Source organism: Hemitrygon akajei, chromosome 6 (assembly GCF_048418815.1).
Source record: "Hemitrygon akajei chromosome 6, sHemAka1.3, whole genome shotgun sequence".
In the NCBI taxonomy this organism is placed as follows: domain Eukaryota; kingdom Metazoa; phylum Chordata; class Chondrichthyes; order Myliobatiformes; family Dasyatidae; genus Hemitrygon; species Hemitrygon akajei.
The window spans coordinates 83,596,252-83,619,200 of NC_133129.1; the positions used below are offsets into that span (position 1 = coordinate 83,596,252).

The 22,949-nt window shown below is 42.1% G+C and overlaps 1 protein-coding gene across 2 annotated transcripts in view; it reads right to left on the reverse strand.

Moving 5' to 3' along the window:
• The window catches only part of tek (TEK tyrosine kinase, endothelial), a 213,710-nt gene that overhangs the window by 142,992 nt on the left and 47,769 nt on the right, over positions 1-22,949 (reverse strand). For both annotated transcript variants that reach the window (XM_073048693.1, XM_073048692.1), the window contains 4 exons: positions 18,935-19,087; positions 10,711-10,842; positions 6,599-6,736; positions 1,114-1,224 (listed from right to left, as the gene is read on the reverse strand). In XM_073048693.1, coding sequence (XP_072904794.1) covers positions 1,114-1,224; positions 6,599-6,736; positions 10,711-10,842; positions 18,935-19,087 — 534 coding nt within the window. The remainder of the gene's footprint in view (positions 1-1,113; positions 1,225-6,598; positions 6,737-10,710; positions 10,843-18,934; positions 19,088-22,949) is intronic.

Below are 22,949 nucleotides of genomic sequence, written 5' to 3' on the forward strand. Positions count from 1 at the left end.
TTGTCTACATGGCCATTAATGAGGTCTCTGATAAGGATGCACTTGGTAAACTGGTACTTCAGATTAAATTACATAGAATCCAGGGTGCACTAGCCAAATGGATGTATACTGTAGTTAGCTTGATGATAGGAGTCAAAGGGTTGTTATGAAGGGTTGTTTTTCAAATTGGAGGCCAGTAACCACTGGTGTACCACAGAATTCACTGTTGGGTGCACTATTGCTTGCTATCAATATTAATGATTTAGATAAGAATGCAATTAACATAGTATGTTTGCAAATAACATCATGATTATTGGTAAAATGGACGGTGAAAAATATTGCTTGAGATTACAACAGGCTCTATAACAACTAGAAAAGTGGGCCATGGGATGGCAGACAGAACTCAACTTGGTCAAGTGCCAAGTGTTGTATTCCAGGCAGGTCTTGCACCATAAGTGGCAGACGGTTGGAGAGTATTGTAGGACAGAGAGACCTAAGGATTCCAGTGCACAGTTCCTTGAAAGTGGTGACACAGGTAGATAAGGTGGTGAAGAAATATTTGGCACAGACGCCTGCGTTAGTCATCGGCACTGAGTACCTTGTATTACAACTATACCAGATGTTGCTAAAGCCACACTTGTTGTATTGTGTGTAGTTCTGTTCATCCAGCTAAAGGATGTTATAAACCTGAAAAGGCTGCAAAAAAAAATCCACCAGGATGTTGCCGGGATTGGAGGGCTTGAATTACTGTATAAGGAGAGTCTGGACAGGTCCACCACTATTTTCTGGAGTGTGGGAGACCCAGGGGTGATCCTATATATAAAGGGAGTGAGGTATACAAAATGATCACAGTGTTTTTTCCCAGGATAGGGGCATCAAAAAACTAGAAGGCAAAGATTTAAGGCGAGAGGGAACAGATTTCAAGGAGCTCTGAGGGGAAGCTCTCTCAGATAGCAACGGAATTGCGGAATAAACTGACAGAGGAACTGGTAGAGTTGAGTCCCATTACTTGTACAAGTAATGTGTGCAAGTAACAACTTGGGCAATGGAGTCAAGCTAGGCTAAAAGGTCTGTTTCCATCCATCCTGTATCCAACTTTATGACTCCATGACTTGAGACACTATTGAGACGTACCTCCGTTGTTGCAGTTCAGGCATAGGCATCCTTGGAAACGATCACACACTTGTCCATTGGCACACTCACACTTGAGTTGACAGTTTGCCCCATAGTACCCAAAGTCACAAGCTGCAAACAAAATCACACATCAAAAGCACATTCATTTTCATATTTTCTAATGACAGAAAGAACTTATCAATCTTTTCTCCCACTTAGAGCAGCCCCATTCCCTCATGTTTCTCTGTAACTTAATCCATCTCATCAGCCTATCAACTTTCACCCAGCTATCTTACAACCCATCTAACCAAAGAATAATATACTATGGGTGATTAACTTAACAATAAACACCTGGAATGTGAGATGAAACGGAGGCACCTACATGGCCACCAGAAGAACATACAAACTGACCGTAAAGCAGAGGCTAGATCAAACTGGATCAAGCAGGGATGAAGCAGCAGCACTAAATGCTGCATCGCTGCACCAACCATAACAAATTGCATTAGACATCAAACATAGAATGGTACCACATAGGAACAGGCCCTTCAGCCCACGATTTTGTGCTGAACGAATTAAATTAATGATGGCTAATTAAACTACAGTCAGCCCTCCTTATCTGCGAGGGATTGGTTCTGGGACCCCTCGCGGATACCAAAATTCACGGATACTCAAGTCCCTTATTCAACCTGTCTCAATGTGGTGGACCTTAGGATCCAGTGGCAGAGATCTGAATCCGCAGTGTTTATGTTCATGAAAATAATCACGATAATGATTGAAAATAAAGTGGAAATAATAAAGCGATCGGAAAGAGGTGAAATGCCATCTGTCATTGGAAAAGAGTTAGGCTACATCGGTCAACGATCAGAATGATTTTAAAGGATGAAGTGAGAAAGGCCCTGCCCCGATGAAAGCTACAATTATTACTAAGCAACGCAGTGGTTTAATTTATTGGGTTTTGAGGTTTTGGGTTTTTGATCCTCCATATCAATCCGGCACAGTGGAGAGTGCCCTCGATAGCGATCTGTCACTAGATCGAACTCGGGAACTTCCTGAGCCTGGCGCTGAAACATACGTTATTAAGTGTTTTATATGCATAGAAAGGTAAAATATGTACTATATACGAATGCAAACGTTTGACTAACTGATGCTAAATAATACCGGATGTACCTGTTCCGACTTACGTAGTAAGCGAACTTCCGATTTTTTTCAATCCCGATCCACGATAACCCACGCACCTCCTTCCGTGTACTTTAAATCATCTCTAGATTACTTATAATACCTAATACAATGTAAATGCTATGTAAAATAGTTGCTATACTGCATTATTTAGGGAATAATGACAAGAATAAAAAGTCTGTACATGCTCGAACAACAAGTGCTGGAAGAGCACTTCTGGGTTTTCGCGATTCGCGGTTGGTTGAATTCATGGGTGCGGAATTTGGGGATAAGGAGGGCCGACTGTAATTACTTTGCCTGTACTCGATCTACATCCCTCCACTCTCTGCATACTCACATGACTGTTTAGGATTGTAAATGTTTCTGTCATATATATCTCCTCCACCCCCTCTGGCAATGTATTCCAGACACCCGTCATTCTCTGTGTAAGAACCTTGTGCATCTCCTTTGAATTTATCCCACTGGCTTCAAATGTATGCTCTCTAGTATTAGACATTTCAACCCTGGGAAGAAGATACCAGCTGTCTACTCATTCCATGCCTCTGATTTCTTTCTTAATAAATGCGAGAGAAGGCAGAAATCAGGAGAGCTAGAGGAAGGCATGAAATTGCTCTAGTAGACAAGGTGAAGAAGAATTCTGAGGGATTCTATAGGTATATTAAAAACAAAAGGATTGCAAGGGACAAAATTGGTCCTCTGGAAGATCAGAATGGTAATCCATGTGTGGAGCCAAAAGAGATGGGGGAGATCTTAAATCTCTTTTTTGCATCTGTACTTACTCAGGAGATGGATACAGAGTCTATAGAAGTGAGGCAAAGTGATATTAACTTCATGGACCCTGTATAGATTACAGAGAAGGAGGTGTTTGCTGTCCTGAGGCAAATTGGGATGGATAGATCCCCAGGGCCTGACAAGATGTTCATTTGGACCCTACTGGAGGCAAGTGCAGAAGTTGCCCGGGCTCTAGCAGTGATATTTATGTCATCCTTAGTGGCAGGAAATGTACCAGAGGACTGGAGAATAACAGATGTTGTTCCGCTGTTTAAAAGGGCCTCTAAACATAAACCAGAAAATTATTGGCTGACGAGCCTGACATCAGCTGTAGGAAAGTTATTGGAAGGTATTCTAAGGGACTAGATATATAAGTAATTGGATAGACTGGACTGATAAAGGATAGTCAACATGGCTTTGTGCACAGTGGATAAGTCTAAAAATCTTATTGAGTTTTTGAGTAAGTTATCAGGAAAGTGGATGAAGGTGAGGCAGTGGATGTTGTCTACATAGACTTTAGTGAGGCATTTGATAAGGTCCCGCAGGGAGGTTGGTCAACACGATTCAATTGCTTGGCATTCAGGGTGAAATGTATATTAGATTAGACATTGGCTTTGTGGGAGAAACCAGAGAGTGATAGTAGACAGTTGTCTCTCTGACGGGTGGCCTGTGACTAGTGGAGTGTCACAGGGATTGGAACTGTGTCCTTTGTTGTTTGTCATTTGATTCAATGATCTGGATGATAATGTGGTTAATGGATCAGCAAATTTGATCATGGATTCCACTCAACCCCATACACCTGCCTTCTCGCCTTATCCTTTGATGCCCTGACTGATCAGGAAATGATGAACTTCTGCCTTAAGTATACCCATGGACCTGGCCTCCACCACAGTCTGTGACAGAGCACTCCACTGATTCACTACTCTCTGGCTAAACAAATTCCTCCTTACCTCTGTTCTAAAGGGTTGCCCCTTAATTCTGCAGCTGTGCCCTCTAGTTCTGCACACTGCCACCATAGGAAACACTGCCTATATTCATCACATCTAGTCCTTTCAACATTTGGAAGGTTTCAATGAGATCCCCACACATCCTTCTAAATTCCAATGAATACAGACCCAGAGCTGCCAAATCCTCTTCATTTGTTAATCCCTTCATTCCCAGAATCACCCTCATGAACTTCCTCTGGACAATGATAACACACCTCTTCTGAGATATAGGACCCAAATTTGTTGGCAATACTCCAAATGTGGCCTGAGTAGTCACTATTTCCTGAGGGAACTTTACCTTAACCTCTCTAATCATTTCTGGTTCATTACACAACACCAAATCTAGAATTGCTAATCCCCTTGTGTGCTCAACCACAAGCTGCTCCAAAAAGCCTCTCAGAGGCATTCCACAAATCCTCTCTCTTGGTCAACTTTATTTTACCAATCTATCTACATACTGAAATCCCCCATGACTAATGTAACATTGACTTTTGGACATGCCTTTTGTGTCTCTTGCTGTAATTTGTAAACCATATCCTAGCTGTTGTACAGAGGCCTGTAAATATCTCCCAACAGGGCCTTCTTCCTCCTGCAGTTTCTTAACTCTATGCTCAGGGAGTCAACATCTTCTGATCCTATGTCATCTCTTTCTAAAGATTTGATTCCAATTTTTTCCAACAGAGCCACTCCTCATTCTCTGCCTACCTGCATATCCTTTTGTTAGATTCTGTATCTTTGGATATTAAGCTCCCAATTACAAACGTCTTTCACTCATGACTTTGGGATACCCACAATGTTATACCTGCCAATCTCTTAACTGGGCTACAAATTCAGCCACTTTATTTCATATACTGCATGCATCGAAATATAATGCCTCCAGTCCTGTATTTGTCACCCTTTTTCAGTTTTGTTCCCCTCTTACACTGTAACCCATCCCACTGACTGCAATTTTGCCCTCCCATCAGTGTGTCATTCCTGACAGTCTCACTATACACTAGTCCTGCTTGTAAACCAACATCCCTCTCCTCAGCCCCATCACTCTAGTTCTCAACCCCATTCCAAATTAGTTTAAACACTCCCCAAAAGCTCCAGCAAACCTACCTGCAAGGATACTTGTCCCCTTCAAGTTCATCCCTTTTGTACAGGCCTTACTTTCCCCAAAAGAGAATCCTTTTACCCAGAAACCTTGATCCTTGCCCTCTGCTCCAGTCCCTCAGCCACATATTTATCTGCCAAATACTCCTGTTTTTACCCTCACTGCTGTGTGGCATGGGCAGCTATCCCGAAATTACTATCCTGGAGGTCCTGTTTTCAGCTTTCTACCTAGCTCTATAAATACACTCTTTGTTACTTCCTCTCTTTTCTTTCCTAGGTCATTGGCACCAATTTGAACCAAGATGTCTCACTGCTCCCTCTTCCGCTTTAGAATGACGTGGACACGATCCAAGATGGCACTAACCCTGGCACCTGGGAGGCAATATACTGTCTGGGTCTCTCTATCCGTCCAGCAATCGAATCTTCTATCACCACTGCATTCCTCCTCTGCCCCTTGTTCTTTAACATGCTCTCTGAGGAGTTGCAGCTCAGTGCACCTGGTGCAGGTGTGGTTATCTGGGAGGCTGGAGATCTCCCAGGATTCTCACATCCCACATACAGAACAAAATACAACCCCTGGAGCCATTTTTACTGCCCAAACTATGCACTACCAGATGAAGAATGAGCAAGAAAAAACTTAACAGATACTTACGTCGTCCAAGCCTGTTATTAACCAGACTTGTTGAGCCAAAGCCAAAAGTCTTTCCGCTCCAACAATGGCTGCTCCACGAGCTCTTGCTTATTTTTATTTAACCTTGTTAGTGAGGCCCAAAACTCTGATTGGACATTGTTCAAACTCCAAAGAAACAGCTACGAAGGTCTGATTTTTAAAGCTCCAACCACCACCTGGTTGAAATCACCTCCAAACTCCAACTGGCCTCTGTTCAAGGTCCCACACATCAGATATGGCTGGCCAACAACAGCCAGTATTGCAATTAACTCTTATTCTGCAAAATAATCTGCCAGTCGAAGTTCAGAAGCATAAAATAAAGGTGACTTCACCCAGGTCGTGGAGAAAGCTTTAAAATTCAGTGGTCCACTCATTTTTGCAATTAACTCTCCCATGCTCCTTTTCAATACTTTCATAATGTGCCCTCCTCCAATTTAATACTTTCCTGAGGGTCTGTGTTGCACTTAAATGACCTCACGCATGGGACTTCACTGAATAAGCTTGACTCCTCTTTAGGTAATAGAAAAAATAATTAATATTGAGCATGACTGACTTGTAGCATATTTCAAAATATAGTTTGCAGAAAGCAAGTGTAAAATTCAAAGCTTCATTGAGCACTGATTGAGGCCTGGAGGATGTTGAATGGGTTAGAAGGATAGAAAGACTGATTTGCGGAATAAGCTGGGTTAAACAGGGTCAAAGGCAAGAAAAGTTAAAGTTTAATAAGGAATAGAAGTTAGAAGAGAATTGTTAGGGAATGCACTTGTTCCATTGGTTTAGCAGAGTTGTTCCTAGTCTTTACAATTACCTGTATCACACTGAAGTCCTTTCCATCCAGTTGCACAGGAGCAGCCGTATGGATCTGGCAGGCAAAAAATGGATGATCTGCAGCTTCCTCCTTTACATGCACCTGAGCAGTTCTGGCCATATGTATTCTCTGCACATGCTGGAAGTTAGAGGTGTTTTCGTTAATTAAAGTCACAGCATGATATTCACAGGGGGAGAAAAACTGATCGATGCATGCTAGCTCTTTGCTGGAAAAGTACAACCTAAAATTTCTGCTCTGTTCCCTCCTTCTCCCAATGTATTGTTCTCAATGTCAATTACTACCTCATCTCCCTGCACTTCCCACATAAACGCGTTTTAGGTTCTGACAAGTTTCACCTCGTTCTCACAGAGTCACAGAGCTGTTCAACATAGAAGAAGGCACTTTGGCCCATACCTGTCCTCACTCATCAAGCTAAACAAATTTCCTAGTACTTGGCCCATATCCCTCTAGAACAGAATAGAATAGAATTTTATTGTCATTGCTACTACAGACTATGCAAAAACAGATGTTTACAATACATGTGGTATGACTTAATTTTTTTTTAAATCCCCATATTTACATGAATCAAGTGACTTTGGTAGTCTATAACACTCAAAGACTGTTGGCATGCTGGGGTTATTCAGCTACACAATGGCCCTCAGAAAAAAAGCTGTTTTCAGTCTTACTGCCTTGGCTAAGACGTTTCTGTATCTTCTACCAGATGGCAGGAGATTGAACAGACAATGTCTGGCATGGGGTGGGTGTTTAATGATATTACGAGTGTGCTGTAGGCATCGAGAGTTTTAGATTGTCACCAGGTCCAATAGTCGAGTCCCAGTGATGTGCTGAGCCGCCCTTATTGCCCGTTGGAATGCTTTGTGAACTGTCTTGCTGCAGCTCGAGTACCGCGCCATCATTCAATATGCCAGGATGCTCTCTATTGCACATCGATAAAACTTGGCCTGCAATTTTCAGGGCAGATTATCTCTGCTTAAGCACCTCAGGTCATATAGTCACTGTTGTGCCTTCTCTACTATTGAGGTTGTGTTAATGAATATAGAAAGCTCCTCGGTGATGTTCATCCCCAAAAACTTGAAACTGGAGATCCTGTCCACTGCCTTACCATTTATGAATAGTGGGGCTTGTTCAGGACCTCTTGCCTCCCCGAAGTCAAATATCATTTCTTTTGTCTTCTTGATGTTGATTGGTTCCTGCACCAATCGGACAGTTTCAGCACATATGCATATTCATCTATATGCAGATTCATTATTATTTGTGATTAAGCTAATCATAGTTGTGTCATCTGCACATTTGATGATTGAGTTTGTAGCACGAGCAGGAGTGCAGTCTAGGTGAAGAGAGAGTAGAGAAGTGGGCTCAGTACACACTCCTGCGGGGCATTGGTGTTCAGGGTTGGGGGGGGTTAGTTGATGAGCACTTACCTAGTTTCACCTCTACCCTCTTGTCATCCTTATACTTGTTCACATAATTCTTAAGTGTGTCTAATGTACCTGCCTCAGCTTCCTCTGGCAGCTTGTTGCTTATGTCAACCATCTGCTGTGTAGAAATATTGCCCCCCAGGTTCTAAATAAACTTTTCCCCTCCAACTTTAAATCTGTGTCCTGTAGCTTTCAATTCCACAAACCTGGGAAAAAAGACAGCTGATTCTATCTATGCCCTCATAATTTTGTACAATTCTATGAGATCACCTTCAACTTCCTACACTCCATGAAGGAAAAGTCCAACCTGTCTAAACGTTCCCTATAACTCAGTTCCTCGAGTCCTGGCAACACCCTTGTAAATTTCCCCTGTACTCTTTCCAGTGTAATCACATCCTTCCTGCAACAGGGTAACCAAAACAACACAATTGTCTAAATGTGGCCTCACCAATCTCTAGTACAATAAGACATGGTAGCAAAATTAGGGAATTCAGACCATTGAGTCTGCTTTTCCATTCCTTCATGCCTGATTATTACCCCTCTCAACCCCATTCACCTGCCTTCTTCCTGTAACCTTTGACACTCTTATTATCAAGTTCCTATCAACCTCCTTAAATATATTCACTGATTCACCACCCTCTAGCTAAAGAAATTCCTCATCATCTCTGTCCTGAAGTAATATCCTTCTATTCTGAGACTCTCTGTTCGTAGACTGCCCAACTATAGGAAACATCTGCTGCACATCCACTCTATCCAGCCCTTTCAATATTTGATAGGTTTCAATGAGATTCCCTTCCCCTCATTCTTCTAAATTTCAATGAGTACAGGCCCCGAGGCATGAAACACTTCTCATACATTAACTCTTCCATTCATAGCGTCATTCTTGTGAACCTGATCTGGTCCCTCTCCAATGCCAGAACATCCTTTTTAGATAAGGGGACAAAAACTGTTCACAGTACACCAAGTGCTGTCTGACTAATGTCATTTACATCCTGGCTTTTATACTGTAGTTCTCTCAAAACATGTCCTCCCAACTTTTGTGTTCAGTGCCCTAACTGATAAAGTTCAAACTCATTGATAATGAAAGACCAGTAATATATTTCTATGTCAGGAGATTGTGTGAATTGAAGTGAAGCTCATGGAAGTGCCCATGCCTACACCTTGGGTTTGGAGAAAGTGTGTCGATAAAAAGACTCTGATAAAGCTAAGCATTTGCAGCCAATGAAATACCGTCACTTCAGTTTGCTTTCTGACACTTGATACATAATAGAACTTGGCCGAGTTTGACATAGGGGGAAGAAATAATAAGGATGGCCGAATCAATGAACTGACATTTCCAGCACAAACAGCAGCAGCACAATGAAGATCATGATCTCCTCCCACTGTCAATTAAATATCATGTGAATATATTCTAATAAAATCTTTTCTTGCTAGTTGGGGGGAAAAAAGCTAAGCATAATCTAAATAAAATAATTTAATGTAAAGTCACAGAACATGTTTTAAAATGGGTTACCTCAGGCAATTTCAGAAATAACTGAGTTGAATTGGCAGCAGAGTGGCCAGATGAGTTAACGTTTTCTGTTTGTTTGTAGTTACAGATCTAATCAGGAACTTTAGGTTACACAAGAGCGCAGGCAGCAATCCAGGGATTACTACCCTGGAAATTTTGCTTTTCAGTTTTCTACCTAGCTTCCTAAAACCTCTCTTCAGGACTTCCTCACCTTTCCTGTCAACGTCATTGGTGCCAATATGTACCAAGACTTCCAGCTTCTCACCTTCCCCCTTTAGAATGCCATGGACCCGATCCAAGACATCCTGACCCTAGAGCTGGAAGGCAATATACCATCCGGGTGTCTCTATCACGTGCACAGAATCTTGTCTTTACTCCTGTAAATATGGAATCTCCTATCACTACTGCAGTCCACTCCAACTCCCTTCTCTTCGGAGCCGCAGTGCCAGAGTCAGTGGCAGAGACCCAGTCGCTACAGCTCCCCCCTTGGTAGGTCGTTCCCCCTTAACGATATCCAAAAGGGCATACTTATTATTGAGGGGAACGCCACAGAGGTGGGGGTGGGGAGGGGGAGAGGAATGCCACTGGGGTGGGTGTGGGGGTGGGGGGGGGGGGGAGGAGGAAGAACAATGTTGACCAAGCCTGATGATCCAAAGCCAAAGCCTCCCAACTCCAACGGTGGCTCAGTCACACAGTGGCTGCTCTACTTGCCCCTACGTTGTTTTTATTCACCCTTGCTAATGAATTCTGTTCAAACTCCGGAAACTGCCACAAAACACTGCTTTTTTAATCTTCAGTCCTGGACCTGTGTGAAGCCGTCTCTTCTTCTTATGGTTCCCCATTGGCCACAGTTCAAACTCCGGAAACTGCCACAAAACGCTGCTTTTTTAATCTTCAATCGTGGACCTGTGTGAAGTTGCCTCTTCTTCTCACATTCCCATTCACTGATCGGTCGCAGTTTAAACTCTGAAAACTGTCACAAAGCACTGGTTTTATAATCTTTAATTGTGGACCTGTGTGAAACCATCTCTTCTTCTCATGCTCCTGTTCACTCATTGACTGTTCAAACTCCCTAAATTAAAATTTCACATCCTTGCCTTGTGACAACAGCTTTACGAATAGAAAACAGTTTTAGATAATTTCCCCACGGGAACATTGCTTACCTGTTTCACATTGCTTGCCCATGAAACCTGGCGGGCAGATGCAATGCCCCATCTTATCATGGCAAACTCCTCCGTTCAGACACACTGGACAATTCTCCATACAGTCAGCTCCCCACTTCCCACTTTGACACTCTGTAATACCAATATTACAGCATTAGTGGTGGATTCAATAAGACCTCCCCCCTCTCCCACATATTGAGTACAGGCCCAGAGACTCAAATGCTCCTTATATGTTAGCTCTTCATTCCTAGGATCATTCTTGTGAATGTCCTTTGGACCATCTCCAGGCTAGCACATCTTTCCTTAAAATCAAGGCCTAAAATTGCTCAGAATATTTTGAATGTAGCCTGACCAACATTAGCCTCAGCATTACATTCTTGCTTTTCCATGCTAGTCTTGAAATGAATTCTAATATTATATTTGTCTCCTTTACTACTCATTCAGCCTGAAAGCTAACCTCGAGGAAAATCCTGAACTCAGACTTTCAAGTCCGTTTGCACCACTAATTTCTGCATTCTTCCCCATTTCGAGCATAGTCTGCACATTTATTCTTCCTCCCAAAATGCATAAACCCATACTTCCCCATGCTGTATCACATCAGAAAACGTGTCCACTCTCCCAACCTGTTTGAAGTCCATTGTAGATCCCCTAGCTCCATGCCTCCACCTGTCCTTCTGAATTTCTTGGTATCATTTGCAATTTTGGGCACAAAACCATCATTCCCTTCATCCTGGTCATTAGTGAAAAGTAATAGTCCCAACGCTGCCCCGTGCAATGTCACTATTGACTAGTAGCCATCCTGCAAAGGATCCCTTTATGTCCATCTCTGACTTCTGCCTGTCAGCTGATCTTCTACCTATGCTCATACCTTGTCTCTACTACTAATGGCTCTTATCTTGATCAGCATCTTCATTTGCCTTTGTCTCAGGCTTCTGAAAATCCAAGAAAATAAAATCAGATGGCTCTCCTTTGACTAATAAACACAAAGTACACTGCAGGTGCTGTGGTCAAATCAAGACATACAAAAGCTGGATGAACTCAGCAGGTCAGGCAGCATCTGTTGAAAGGAGCAGTCAATGTTTCGGGTCGAGACCCTTCGTCAGGACTCCTTTGACTAAACTGCTTGTTAACTCCTCAAGGAATTCTGGCAAGATCCTCCCTTAATGAAATCTTGCTGACTTCATCCTACTGAATTATATACATAATTCTAGGTAGTCCAAAAGTTCATCAATAATGATAGACTCTAAAATCGTACCAACCACTGACATTAAACTAACTAGCCTGTAATTTCCTATCATTTTCCTTGCTCCCATCTTAAACAGTGGTGTCAATGCTCTGGATCCCTTCCTGACTCAGGCTTCCTTATGAATTCTGCCTCGTTACAGATTTGCTTGTATCCCAGGTGAACTCTACCACAAGCTACAACGTTACAATGTCTACAACGTCTACAATGTTATCCCATAGACATCTCACAAATTCATTTCTTGTGGTCCACTACCAACCTGATATTTCCAGTCTGCCTGCATATTGAAGTTCCTCTGTGATTACTGTAATACTGCCTTCCCCACATTCCTTTTCTATCTCCTGATGTATTTTGTACCCCACGTCCTGATGACCATTTATCAGGGTCTTTTACCTTTGCAGGTCCTCAACTCTACATCTCCTGATTATAGAAGGATAGTTGCTATTGATTTAACTTTTTTTTTTATCAACAGATCTTACCCAGTATCTCTGCATACTTGCCTTTTCCACAGGATATGGATCTTTGGGTGTTTAACTCCTAGTTCTGATCCTCTTTCAGGTGTGTCTCTGTGGTGTTCACCACGTCGCACCTACCCATTTTGATCTGTGTTATCCTTGAGTGGTCCTACCTTCTCCTTAGTTATTATCTTGCTCTTGATGTATGTATAGAATGTGTTGGGATTCTCTTTAATCCTACTTGACATGGTCCCTCCTGGCTTTCCTAATTCCCTTTGGAGTTCTTTTCTGGCTTCTTTATAATCCTCAGGTGCTCTGTTTGATTCTAGCTTCCTAAGCTTTACATATTTTTCCTTTTTCTTGACTAAATGCATTACCTCCCTTTATATCCTTGCCATCCTTGTCCTTCCTTCTGACCAGACCATACCTGTCCTATACTCTGTACAGTTGACTATTCCACACCTTCCACACGTTGGATATGGACTTGCCCAAAAAAGCATCGGTTCCCAATTAACTCTCCCTATTTCTTGCCTAATGCTCTTGTAATTTGCCCTTCCCCATTTTAATTCTTTCCCATGAGGTCCATACTTATCCTTATCTAAATATAGGATCTATGGGCATTTTGAGAATCATGGTCTGATCAGGGACAGTCAGCATGGCTTTGTGAAGGGAAGATCATGTCTAATAAGCCTGATAGAGTTCTTTGAGGAGGTGACCAGGCATATAGATGAGGGTAGTGCAGTGGATGTGATCTACATGGATTTTAGGTAAGGCATTTGACAAGGTTCCACACGGTAGGCTTATTCAGTAAGTCAGAAGGCATGGGATCCAGGGAAGTTTGGCCAGGTGGATTCAGAATTGGCTTGCCTACAGAAAGCAGAGGGTCATGGTGGAGGGAGTACATTCGGATTAGAGGGTTGTGACTAGTGGTGTCCCACAAGGATCGGTTCTGGGACCTCTACTTTTCATGATTTTTATGAACAACCTGGATGTGGGGGTAGAAGGATGGGTTGGCAAGTTCTCAGACAACACAAAGGTTGGTGATGCTGTGGATAGTGTAGAGGTTTGTCAAAGATTGCAGAGAGACATTGATAGGATGCAGAAGTGGGCTGAGAAGTGGCAGATGGAGTTCAACCTGGAGAAGTGTGAGGTGGTACACTTTGGAAGGACAAACTTGAAGGCAGAGTACAAAGTAAAAGGCAGGGTACTTGGTAGTATAGAGAAGCAGAGGGATCTGGGGTTACATGTCCACAGATCCTTGAAAGTTGCCTCACAGGTAGGTAGGGTAGTTAAGAAAGCTTATGGGGTGTTAGCTTTCATAAGTCAAGGGATAGAGTTTAAGAGTTGCAGGGTAATGATGCAGCCCTATAAAACTCTGGTTAGGCCACACTTGGAGTACTGTGTCCAGTTCTGTTCGCCTCACTATAGGAAGGATGTGAAAGCATTGGAAAGGGTACAGAGGAGATTTACCAGGATGCTGCCTAGTTTAGATAGTATGCATTCTGATCAGAGATTAAGGGAGCCAGGGCTTTACTCTTTGGAGAGGAGGAGGATGAGAGGAGACATGATAGAGGTATACAAGATATTAAGAGGAATAGATAGAGTGGACAGCCAGTGGCTCTTCCCCAGGGCACCACTGCTCAATACAAGAGGACATGGCTTTAAGGTAAGGGGTGGGAAGTTCAAGGGGGATATTAGAGGAAGGTTTTTCTCTCAGAGAGTGGTTGGTGCGTGGAATGCACTGCCTGAGTCTGTGGTGGAGGCAGATATACTAGTGAAATTTAAAAGACTACTAGACAGGTATATGGACGAATTTAAGGTGGGGGGTTATATGGGAGGCAGGGTTTAAGGGTCAGCACAACATTGTGGGCTGAAGGTCCTGTACTGTGCTGTACTATTCTATGTTCTATGTTCTAAAGCTATCTTGAATCTTAAGGAATTGTGGTCACTGTACCCTAACTGCTCACCCAATAAAAGGTCAGTCACCTAGCCAAGGTTCATCACTCAACACCAGACCCAGTACAGCCCCTCATCTTGTTAGACTGTCTACATTTTACAGACTTAAGAAACCCTCCTGGATTTCTTAAAAAAAAAACACAGGGAGTTAAGAAGGAAGCTGAGAAGCAAGATCTCAAGGGTAGTAATCTTGGAATTACTGCCTATGTCACACGACAGTGAGGATAGGAATAGAATGAGGTGGCAGATAAATGTGTGGCTGAAGCATTGAAGAAGGGGGAAGGGATTCAAGTTACTGAATAATTGAGACCCTTTCTGGGGCAGGGGTGACTTGTACAAAAGGGATGGGTTGCACTTGAATCTGAGGGGAACCAATATTCTTGCAAAAAGGCTTACTAGAACTGTTGGAAGTGGTTTATACTAATATGACGGGAGATGGGGAGCAGTATGATAGAGCCGAGGATGAGCCATTTGCTTTACAAGTAGATGATGGGAGTAACATGAATGTAAGGAAGGACAAGCCAATGACTGGGTACAAGTACAGACAGAGCAAAGAGATAAACTGTACCACAGAGGCAAAATTCAAAAGGATGAAGAATGCAGGACTGAAGGTGCAGTATTTAAATGCACATAGCATTCAGAATAAGATGGAAGAGCTCATGGCACAATTAGAGATTGGTTGGTATGACGATGTAGACATCACTGAGTCGTGGCTGAAAGAAGGCCATAGTTGGGAGCTTAACATCAAAGGATATACTTTGTATTGAAAGGATAAATAGGAAGGCATAAGTAGTGGTGTGGCTTTGTTGGTAAGAGATGGAATTACATCTTTAGAAAGAGGTGGCAGGGTCAGAGAATGTTGAGTCGTTGTGGGTAGAGTTAAGAAATTGCAAGGGTTAAAAAAACCCATTATGTGGATCATCTATAGGTCCCCAAATAGTAGCCAAGATGTGGGGTTAAGATTGCAAAGGGAGCTGGAAAAGGCTTGTAATAAGGGTAATGACACAATTATAATGGGGGACTTCAATATGCAAGGGGATTGGGAAAATCATGTTGGTGTCAGATTGCAAGAGGGGGAATTTGTTGAATGCCTATGAGATGGCTTTTTAGAGCAGCTTGTGCTTGGGCCTACTCAGTGTTGGGCCTACTTAGATTGGGCATTGTGTTACAACTCAGATCTTATAGGGTATGGGAACTCTTAGGAGGCAGTGATCATAATACGATTGAATTCATACTGCAATTTGAGAGGGAGAAGCAGAAGTCACATGTATCGGCATTGCAAAGAAATAAAAGGGCATGAGGGAGGAGCTTGCTCAGGTGGATTGGAGGAGGATACATGCGAGGATGATGGCAGAGAAGAGAAGGCTGAAGCTTCTGGGTATAGTTCACAAGGTGCAGGATGGATATGTCCCACAGTAGCAGTTTTCGAATGGTAGGGCTAGGCAGCAGTGGCTGACAAGGGAATTTAAGGACTGCATAAAAGCCAAAGAAAGGGAATATAATGTAGCAAAAGTGAGTGAGAAGTTGGATGATTAGGAAGCTTTTAAAATCCAACAAAAGGAAACTAAAAAAACTATAAGAAAAGAAAAGATGAAATATGAGGGCAAACTAGCTAGCGATATAAAGCAGGATAATAAGTTTTTTCAGTTATATATAGAATAAAAAGGTGAGGGTTGATATTGGACCACTGGAAAATGATGCTGGTGAGGTAGTAATGGGGGACAAAGAAATGGCAGATGAACTTAATAAGTACTCTGCATCAGTCTTCACTGTGGAAGACACTAGCAGTGTGCCAGAGGTCTGTGAGTGTCAGGGAGCAGGAGTGAGTGCCATTGCTGTTACAAAGGAAAAAGTGCGAGGCAAACTCAAAGGTCTCAAGGTGGATAAGTCACCTGGACCAGATGGACTACATCCCAGACTCCTGGGAGAGGTTGCTGAAGAGGTAACAGATGCACTGGTCATGATCTTTCAAGAATTACTTGTTTCTGGCATGTTCCCAGAAGATTGGAAGATTGAAAATGTCACTCCACTCTTTAAGAAGAGAGGAAGGCAAAAGAAAGGAAATTATAGGCCAGTTAGCCTAACCTCAGTGGTTGGGAATTTGTTAGAGTCTGTTATTAAGGATGAGGTTTCAGGGTACCCGAAGCCAGAGATGGTGTATCTGTGGAATGCTCTGCCACAGACTGTGGTGGAGACCAAGTTCATGGGTATATTTAAGGCAGAAATTGATAGGTTCCTGATCGGTCAGGGCATCAAAGGAAAGGGCAAGAAGGCAGGTACATGAGGTTGAGTGGGATCCAGGATCAGCCATGATGGAATGGTGGAGCAGACTCAATGGGCTGAATGGCCTAATTCTGCTCCTATGTCTTTTGGTCTTATGCACCTAACAAATTATGTCCCATCTAAACCACTTGCACTTAAAAGGTCCAAGTTTCTCTTAGTGAAGTCAATTTCTTCCATAACAAAACCCTATTGTTTTTACATCTTTCCTTAATTTGCCTGTATATCTGTCCCTCAACATCCCAGGCTATTGGGGATCTGTAGTACAATCCCATCTGGGTGATTGCACCCTTCCTACTTTTGAGTTCTACCCATATTGACTCAGTTGACAAGCCCTCCATTGTGTTCCCTCTGAGTGCAGCTGTAATATTGTCCCTTATTAATAGTGCAACTCCCCCAGCCCACACTCCCATTTTTATCTCCCTATATATCTTCTCTAAAATATCAAAAACCCAGGACATTAAGCGTCCGTTCCTGTCCCTCTCTCAATATTGAATCTGGAACAGCCACATCATCATTGTTCCATGTACTGATTCATGCTCTAATTTCATCAGTTTTGCCCATAATGTTCCAAGCATTAAAATACACGCATTTCAAACTATCCATCCTATCATACCTATTATTTTGCTCCTGCCTGTCTGTACTGACTATGACATCTACCTTCCCCTCCACTTTCTGAGGTGGTGCTCAAGTTCTCATCCCCGCTAGGCTAAGTTAAACCTTTCCTCGTGCATCTAGCAAACTTCCCTGCCAAGATATTGGTTCCCCTTCAGTTCAGGTGCACTCCATTCCTCTTGTACAGGTCACCCCATCCCAGAAAAGGGTTCCAATCCCAGAAATGAATAATCAGTTGACGTTTCATGCTGAGACCTTTACCCATGAAAGACTTGACTATATCCACTACTCTCGTACGATTTTCAGTTCAAGGGCATTGGTGTTTCCATACCAGGCTGTGATGCAGCCAGTCAATATACTCTCCACTACACATCTATAGAAGTTTGTCAAAGTTTTAGATGTCTTTCAGAATCTTTGCAAAATCCTAAGTAAGTAGAGGTGGTCAGGACCAGGGAATTGAAGGTTACTGAGGAGACCAAGGGCATGAGAAGTGTTGTGGATGTAGATGGGAAAGGACTGAACCAAGAGGGGTGAAATGCATTTCAGGTATGGGGAGGCGAGCTACTGCCCAGGTTTGAAATAAGCTGCAGAGAGTTATAAACTTAGTCAGCTTCATCATGGGCACTAGGCTTCATAATATCCAGGATGTCTTCAAGAAGCAATGCCTCAAAAGGGCAGCATCCATCATTAAGTACCCCCATCAGCCAGGGCGTGCCTTGTTCTCATTGCTACCATCAGGGAGGAGGTAGAGGAGCCTGAAGGCACACATTTAGCGATTCAGGAACAGCTTCCTTTGCCATCTGATTTCTGAATGGACATTGAACCCATGAACTTCTTTTGCACTACTTACTTAGCTATTTAGTGTATCTGTTTATTGTAATTCACATTTTTTCCTCTATTATTATGTATTGCATTATACTGCTGCTGCAAAGACAACAAGTTTCACGACACATACATTAAATCTGATTCTGATCAGCTTGGTGGAGCAGAGGACAGTGTGGAGAGTTGTTGTAGGGTGCAATGGGACATTGACAGGTTACAGTGCTGGGCTGAGAAGAGGCAGACAGGCAGTGTGGAGAAACAGATGCAGTCCGCATCCATAGATCGTTCAAAGTTGCCTTACAGGTTGGAAAGGTTTTTAAGAAGGCATATGGTGTGTTGGTCTTCATCAGTCGGGGGATTGAGCTCAAGAGCTGGGAGGGAATGTTGCAGCTCTATAAAACTCTAGTCAGACCATAATTGGAATATTATGCTCAGTTCTAGTGGCTGATTTCTTTTTCCTCTCTTTGCCTCCTCACTGTTATCTTTCAATTCCGGTAAGTTCTTGACTGCAAGAGCCTATCAATCTTTGCTAAAGACTTGTCTGTAAATTTACAGATACTCCATCCTCTAGCTAAAGAAATTCCTGCTCATCTCTGCCCTTCTATTCTGAGACAGTGCCCTCTGATCCCAGACTCACCCACTATTGAAATAATCCTCCCCATCCACTTGACCCAGACCTTTCTATATCTGGTAGGTTTCAGTGAGATCCCCCCTTGTTCTTCTGTGTACAGGCCCAGAGCCGTCAACACTCCTCATATGTTAACTCTTTCATTCCCAAGACCCATTATCGTAATTTTCTGTTTGTACTCCTGTGAAAATAGAGCAGTCAAATAAAAATATTTGTCAGTCTTACTTCTGACTATAAGCCGGGTAAAGGCTTTAGTAGAAATGTTCTGTCCAATCAGAAATGCAGTGTAGACACCTGCATCGTCCAAGTTGACTGACTGGATGTGGTGTTCACAAATATTAGAGACGTCGTTTTGAGGCACAGATGAGATAAATTTATCTGAAACAATAAAAAGAAATATTAACAATTGCAAAATAAGTGGTAAGTAAAGCAAAAACTGTCATTTAAATCATAATGTATTTCTCCAGAACCATATGAAAATAAGCAAGGAATGTTTTTTAAAATGCTTTCCACAATCTCAGGACAGCCCATAAATGCTTTACAACTAGCTGCAGTACTTTTAATTGTGGTTACTGTCGTAATGTAGGAAACACTGCTGCAAATCAGCGACAAACGGAACGTGTAACTGATCAAATCATAATTTCTGAGTTGCTGGAGAGAGAAATATTGGTCTGACCACTGGAACCTGGAACCAAAACAGTACAGTGTGGAAGAAAGCTCACTATTCCCTGCCTCTTCATGTGTCAGGCTAAACATCACAATCAAATAGGCTTCGATCCCATCCCTTGGAACCTACCGGTCTCTGTGAAAAAAAAATCAGCCTGTCACATCTCTTTTAAACCTTCCCCTTTTTCTTAAACCTTCACCCTGTGGTGTTTAACATTTCCACCCTTTGAAAAATTAGGCTACTCAATTAGGCCTCTCATAATTTTCTAAATTTCTATCAGGTCACTCATCAGCCTCCGTTGCTTCAGAGAGAAAAAAAAAAATCCAAGTTTGTCCAAACTCTCATTATAGCTAATACACCCCAGAACAGGAAGCATCTCGAGGAATATTTTCTGCACCTTCTGCATCATTCTAATAGTGTGGTGATCAGATCTGCACAAGCTACTCCAACTGTGCCCTAATTAAGCGGTTACTGAACTGCTGCAGGACTTCCTGACTTTGGTGCTCAATGTCCTGGTTGATGAAGGCAAACATGCTTTATGCCTTTTTACCACCCTATCCACTTGTGTTGCCACTTTCAGAGAGCCCGAAGGACCTAGGACTTTAGAACATAGAACAGTACAACACAGGAACAGGCCATTCAGCCCACAATGTTGTGCCAAACTAGCAAAAAAGCAAATCAAAAACAAACACTAATCCCTCCTACCTACACAATGTCCATATCGCTCCAAATTTGTTACATAATGCTGTACATAATATAGAAAGAAAAATAAATAAATTCCAGTAAGTATATATGTATATTGAATAGATTAAGATAGTGGAAAAACAGAAATGTCATGCCTGGGATGTGTGGCCTGATATGGTGGTAGAGGAAAATACATTGAAGTGATGCATTTTGGAAGGACAAACCAGAAGGCTGAGTACAGGGTTAATGGTCGGTTACTTAAGAGGGTGGATGAACAGAGAGACCTTGGGGTTCAAGTCCATACATCACTCAAGGTCGCTGCACAGGTTGATAGGATAGCTAAGAAGGCCTATGGGATGCTAAGCTTTACTAATAGGGGGATTGAGTTCAAGAGTAGAGAGGTCATGTTGCTACTCTACAAATCTCTGGTGAGACCACGCTTAAGAGTATTGTGTTCAGTTCTAGTCACCTCATTATAGGAAGGATGTGGAAGCTACAGAGAGGGTGCAGAGGAGATTTACCAGGATGTTGCCTGGATTGGAAAATAAGTCTTATAAGGCAAGGTTAGCAGAACTGGGACTTCTCTCTTTGGAGCATAGAAGGATGAAAGGGGACTTGATAGAGGTCTACAAGATTATGAGAGGCATAGGTAGGTTAGATAGCCAGTACCTGTTTCCCAGGGCATGAAGAGCAAATACCAGAGGACATATGTACAAAGTTAAGGGAGGGAAGTTTAGGGGAGATGTCAGGGGTAAGTTTTTTTACACAGAGGGTTGTGAGTGCCTGGAATGACTTGCCAGGGATGGTGGTGAAGGCTAAAACATTAGGGGTATTTAAGAGCCTCTTGGACAGGCAAATGGATGAAAGAAAAATACAGGGTTACGGGGTAGTGTGGGATTAGTACTTCTTTTTAAGGATATATGGGTCCGCACAACATCCAGGGCCCAAGGGCCTGTACTGTGCTGTAGTATTCTAGTGTCTAGTAATAATATATCTATAAAATAAGTGAGGCAGTATTCATGGGTTCAATGTCCATTTAGGAATCAGATGGCAGAGGGTAAGTAACTGTTCCTGAATTGCCGAGTTTGTGCCTTCAGGCTTCTGTATCTCCTTCCTGACAGTAACAATCAGAAGAGGACATGCCCTGGATGATGGGGGTCCTTAATAATGGACACGACCTTTTTGAGGCAATGCTCCTTGAAAATATCTTGGATACTATGGAGGCTAGTCCTCAAGATGGAGCTGACTAATTTTATAAATTTCTTTCTGTAGCTTCTTTCGGTCCTGAGTAGTAGTTCACCTCTCATACCAGACAGTGATGTAGCCTGGCAGAATGCTCTCTATGGTAGATCTATAAGTTTTTGAGTGTTTTAGTTGACAAACCAAATCTCTTCAAGCTCCTAATAAGATATAGCCTCTGTCTTGCCTTCTTTATAACTGCATTGATATGTTGGGACCAGATTAGATCTTCAGAGACCTTGATGCCCAGGAACATAAAATTGCTCAGTCTCTCCACTTCTGATGCCTCAGTGAGGATTGGTTCATATTCCCTCACCTTACCCTTCCTGAAATCCACAATCAGCTCTTTCATCTGACTGATGTTGAGTGCAAGGTTGTTGGGATTTGGTTAAAATATTTTTCCATTCACTGAAAATATGTGCATTTAAATGATTCAGCAGTTTCAGTAGAACCTTTGTGAACCTAACAATATCACAAAGAAGAATCTTGTCCAGACCATGGAGAGGAGCGTAGTAGGATATTACAAGCAGAATCAATACTGGTTTCTGGAAAAGAAAGTGGAAACAGATGTAGTGTTGGGTGGGGTGGGGAGGGTGAATGGTGGGGGTCGGTAATGCAAGTGCCTAAAGGTGCAAAAAATAAGTTGAAGAGAGCATTCAAGATGAAAGAGTAAGTGAAAGAATCAGTAAGAGATAAAAAGGGAGAAAGACAAAGAAAAATAAAGGGAAAGAGGAACAGGGCAGAGGAAATGGGTGTGCCTTGGGAGTGCTGTTACAATGGAATATCTGCATCCAAGTATGTCAAAGATTGTATTAAAACTTCCTGAAAAATTCAGCTGTAGATCCAGTAAGAATGCTAAAGGACCGGAAACTGGTTAACCTGCTTGGCTCTTGCTCCAAAGTTCTTTACTACACTTTTGTCATTGAAAAACCATCCCTACATTTACAAAGTAAAGGAAATGAGCTTGTTCAGGTAATGAACAAACGCCAAAAATGTGATGCACCAGTAATCTGAGAATGCAATGTTAACAGTAATAATCACTCTTCATGGATTAAGAATCATCATGTTTAAATCTGATGACAGGAAAGTTACTGAGAAATGTGAAGGGTAAAAAGATGATTAGTATTCATTTAGGCCTGGTACCTAAATTGCTTAGTTTTAATTACACTGGCACAACATCATGGGGTGAAGGGTCAGTTCCTGTTGTATTGTTCTCTATTCTTTCATAATGACCTCAGCAGTATGTAGAAAAGATCATACACCAACAAAAACAACTGCCAGTTTACTCTTGCACATTTAGCATCATGAAATACCCAATAGAGCAATTTGCAGCATAGCCTGCGAAGCTACAGATACAGAAGTAGTGAGAGAAATGCTCAAAAGTTTATTCAAAGGAGATAATTGTAAGGAACATCTTAAAAGTAGAGAGAAAAGTGAAGAGTTAAGGAGGACTTAGAATCTTAAACTATTGTGGAATATTTAAAGTTTGGACATTCAAGATGCCAGTAACAGAGAAGCATAAAATAATACAATTATTACTCACAGATTAAATGTTTCAATTTATAATACAAAATTGGAAATAATTTAAAATAATTCTATTCCATTATATTTAAAAATAAAGTAATTAGATAGAAATTATAGAGTGTTTCT